The sequence below is a fragment of the Ruditapes philippinarum genome, unplaced genomic scaffold, assembly GCF_026571515.1.
Source record: "Ruditapes philippinarum isolate M1 unplaced genomic scaffold, ASM2657151v2 ctg3095_1_1_1_1, whole genome shotgun sequence".
Classification (NCBI taxonomy): domain Eukaryota; kingdom Metazoa; phylum Mollusca; class Bivalvia; order Venerida; family Veneridae; genus Ruditapes; species Ruditapes philippinarum.
In genome coordinates, this window is record NW_026858589.1 from 47,062 (window position 1) to 51,002 (window position 3,941).

The 3,941-nt window shown below is 32.1% G+C and overlaps 1 protein-coding gene across 1 annotated transcript; it reads right to left on the minus strand.

The window, feature by feature from the left end:
* Positions 1-1,904: 1,904 nt before the first annotated feature.
* On the minus strand, positions 1,905-3,425 carry LOC132753673 (serine protease inhibitor Cvsi-2-like). Its single transcript, XM_060744165.1, has 3 exons — positions 3,266-3,425; positions 2,455-2,589; positions 1,905-2,093 (listed from the first exon to the last, which is right to left on the minus strand). Exons 1-3 carry the CDS (start codon positions 3,297-3,299, stop codon positions 1,984-1,986), a joined length of 279 nt encoding a protein of 92 aa, XP_060600148.1. The 5' UTR covers positions 3,300-3,425; the 3' UTR covers positions 1,905-1,983.
* Positions 3,426-3,941: the final 516 nt, after the last annotated feature.

Sequence of the window (3,941 nt, forward strand, 5' to 3'; positions counted from 1 at the left end):
GTTAATTAGTGTTTTGGATGTCATCTGTAATAGAGGCTGATTTTGTATCTTACCTGTGACTGTTCACATCATTTGGCGGCGTCTTTGATGTGCAGCATCAACATTTAACTTGTACAAACTAATGGTATGCAACACTAAGACATTCATCAAGAGCAAGAACTTGTGTATTATTTTGTAATTTTTGGCTTTCATTCATATCTGTCAATGGTTAATATTGAAAAGTTTAGGAAAGCTTTATCATGCTTTAGGACTTCTTCACATACATTAAAAGTAAAAACTGGTAGATTGCATAAACTTGAAGCAATTCCTTATAATGCCAGAAAATGTAACTTGCTCTAAATTAGAAGATGAATGTCATGTGTTATTACAATGTCCATTGTACAATGTTTTGAGAAAACAGCTTATGAATAACTTTTTTTTTGGAAAAGACCAACATCTCAATAAGACAATTTTATGAGAAAATTATCAATGTTTATCTTTAAAATGTTTGAATTAAGAACAAATGTTGAATACTTGTAAATTATAGTTGGAATTGATATCATTATGTGAAACTTGAGTGTCATTTACACCATGTTGTAATATTGTTATTCTGTTCATATTAAACCAAACTTAATCTCAATTATAGATGTTGAATATATGTTGTATATGCTTATAATGACATTTATACTGTATAATGTTCCTGTATGTATGTATGTATGTATGTATGTATGTACGTACGTAGTACGTACGTGCGTGCGTGCGTGCGTGCGTGTATGCTCATGGGTATATAGTCCGGCCACATGTATATTGTAATAAAATCTCAAATCTATAATAAGTTTCGTTTAACCGAGTTTACGTGATAGATCATTTAATTAGACCATTTAGTTTGGTAAATGTTTAGAAAAGTAAGATCTCTATGAATATGTATGTTTATGGTAAGACTCGAGCGGCAAGCAGGTCGGCCGGGTTCGATATCTAATTCTGTAATTAATTGACTCTAAAATTTGTTGCAACTGCATAGGTTAACCACGTTCATTTCGTGTGTGGATCACGTGAAACTTGTGAGCCCCATTCTAACCGAGTAAACGCTGTAAAAGAATAAAATATATTCTGTTCTTTGTAAATTTCTAAACATATAAAAAAAACTCCACACCAACATGTTTCAACCTGAAATGATTTGTCCATCCGTCATACAATAAATATATGTCAGACTGTAGTACAAGACAATGCATGGTTCAATGAACTTGGATGCTTTGTTAGGCCGCATGTAGCTCTCGACGAAAATAGCTCCCTAAAGAGCCTTAAATACACAGTGAAAATCACAAAATACAAGGAACCGCATATCATTTTAAACCCTAAACGAATTACCAGGAAATGTAAACATTTTCCTATAGAGTTATAATATTGAGGTTTAAGCCAACTGTTTGTGCTAATTGTTTTTGTTTTTTTAATTTGACTTACTATTATAAATTATACTTCGATATTAACCTTTTATTTTTTACTTAGCCAATCCGATGAACGGTTTTCAAAGCTATTTATAGATTATATAATAAATTGGGCGTATTGTTACGTGTTTGGTCATAGATTTGGACACTAACTCTCATTTCACGTGCTTTGTTCACTTTTCTGCGATATTACATAAACACGATGTTCACACGGATTAGCAGTACATTCATGAGCACCTTCTGTACATGTAGCAAGCTTTACGTGCATAAATCACTGATGAACAATTCACATACTTTGAACCTCGCAATAACTTTGAAAAAGTCGAATTGCACTGGAAATAAGACTTATCTGGATGAATATTCCATGCCTTAATTTGGTGGCAGAACTATGCCCAGTGTTCAAATATTTAAAGATTCAGCGTTTTCACCAACCACTAGAATATCGTCATAGTTACCGGAAGAAATAAATTAACAGAGGAGTGGGTTTAGTAACTTTAATTTCAACTAAAAATATACCAGTAGGTTCCTTAAAAGGAATAAAAGACAATACGCGCGAGTCTTAGACTCTTAAGCAATTACATTTTCCATCTAGGCAGTGGAACTTAGTTGTATGTCCGTCACGGTCAATACATGAAGCGTTAGCACTACAATCTGATACGGTGAGACATGCTGGAAAAAAAGAATACTTAATTTATGAATAGTGAAAAGAGATATTAAGCCTTAATAGCAAAAAAAGAAAATATATCTATGAATAGCGAAAAGAAATATTATAATGTACTGGAATGGCAAAAAGAAATTTTATGGTAGAAACGAGGAAAGAAGTATTATACTTGAATAGCAAGCTGAAACAGCAAAAAGAAAAAAAGAAATATTACTTTTGAAAAGCGGAAAGAAATGTTAGGTTTAAATGACACTGACGTAGTACACTGATAATGACATTAAAACGTTTAATGGTCGGCGGCGTTTCTTTAGGTTGGATCGGATAATGCCCGAAAAAAAACAGGATATTTTTAGACCTTGGTCAACTTACGTTTTTGATCTTGTGAACATGTGCAGTGTCTCTCTACACATTCAACGTGCACGTGTGTTGCTGTTGTTGAGCATGATGTACCCTTGCAGTCACCTACATTACTACATATTTCAGCTGCCACATAGCAGATGTACACTGGAAATGTAAACCATTGTTTCAATATTACAAACATATTGTTTTTGTGTGGATCTTGAATTATTTAAAAAAATATATATACCCGGAAATGCAGCATAAAATAAAGCATAGTTATTTATTTGTATGTTTTTTGTTGTTTTATTTTTTGGTTTTTTTTCTGCAAGTACTTTTAACGATTCCATTATTTTTTCAGGCAGTAACAGGATACTATTTAATGACGTAACGTATATTAAAACAGCGTCATATACGTACGTATCAACAAAGTTCATTATAATACTGCACGTTTGTAACGTCGCTTTTCATTGGATAATCGTGACGTTTATATAGATTTATATACACGGCTGCTGTCGATTTATGAAGAAATCTTACTTTTTTCCACTCCACAAAATGATGCTTGCTGTATTATAAATTCGTTATAAAGATTGATGACAGGTTTTATGTCCCTATATAAACGGCTGTTTGCAATATAATCCTCACCCAGCGGTTCGGGTTTTATTTACAAATAGCCGTTTATATAGGGCCATATAACCTGTCAACAATCATTATAACTAATACTGTATAGTGTAACTGACGTCAATTTCACGTCAATTAACTTGTATGAATTGAAAAAAACGAGTTATAAAAGCTTAAAGAAATGTATTAAAAATTAGGATTTTGGAAATGAAAAGTCTCATACCTGTTACCGCGGCAATAACTGCAAATTTTATCATAGTGAAACTTTCTACAAGATCTGTCTTTTTTGAAAATGTATACAAAACTGTAAAGACTGGTTTTATCTGTAATATAAGGGAATCTCGTGTGACAGCTTATCTCACCGGATCAGATCGTGTTCACATTTCTCTATTTTTGTTAATTAAAGTCACTTAACTGTGCTATTTAGATAAGGTAATCTATATATATTCTCCAATACATCCGATTTATAGAGGACTTTTATATACAATTACATTTGCTATATTTGTAAATAGAAAGCATGTTCTTAAAATTATTCGAGCACGATTCTAATTTTTGGACGCATTTTATGATATATATCGTGACCAATTTGTTGTTGATCAATTCGTTGTTCAATTGCTTAACCACACGGAATATATTACGTAAACACACGAAGTATCTGCCGTAAACACGCGAAATGTTCAAAATCTATCTTTACTCTAAATATAGCACGTTTGGTTCTACTGTGAAAATGCCAGCTTTAAAAAAAAGTGTTTGAAATAATTTTTGTCCAATAGGATTGCAGTATTTCAACTGAGTCGTTACACATTAACTTTGGTAAATTGGCATTAATCAGTCTAGTAAATCGACTTTTTATAAAAAATGATTTAAAACAAGCTGGTTAAAATTGATTAGTACGTATT

Bases quoted from the DNA above. Each gene is read 5' to 3' on its own strand.
- LOC132753673 (XM_060744165.1), bottom strand. From the start codon at position 3,299: ATGATAAAATTTGCAGTTATTGCCGCGGTAACAG. The intron at 2,590-3,265 runs GTATGAGACTTT...TTACATTTCCAG, and splicing joins AGTTATTGCCGCGGTAACAG to TGTACATCTGCTATGTGGCA. The intron at 2,094-2,454 runs GTAAGTTGACCA...CTTTTTTTCCAG, and splicing joins ATGTTCACAAGATCAAAAAC to CATGTCTCACCGTATCAGAT.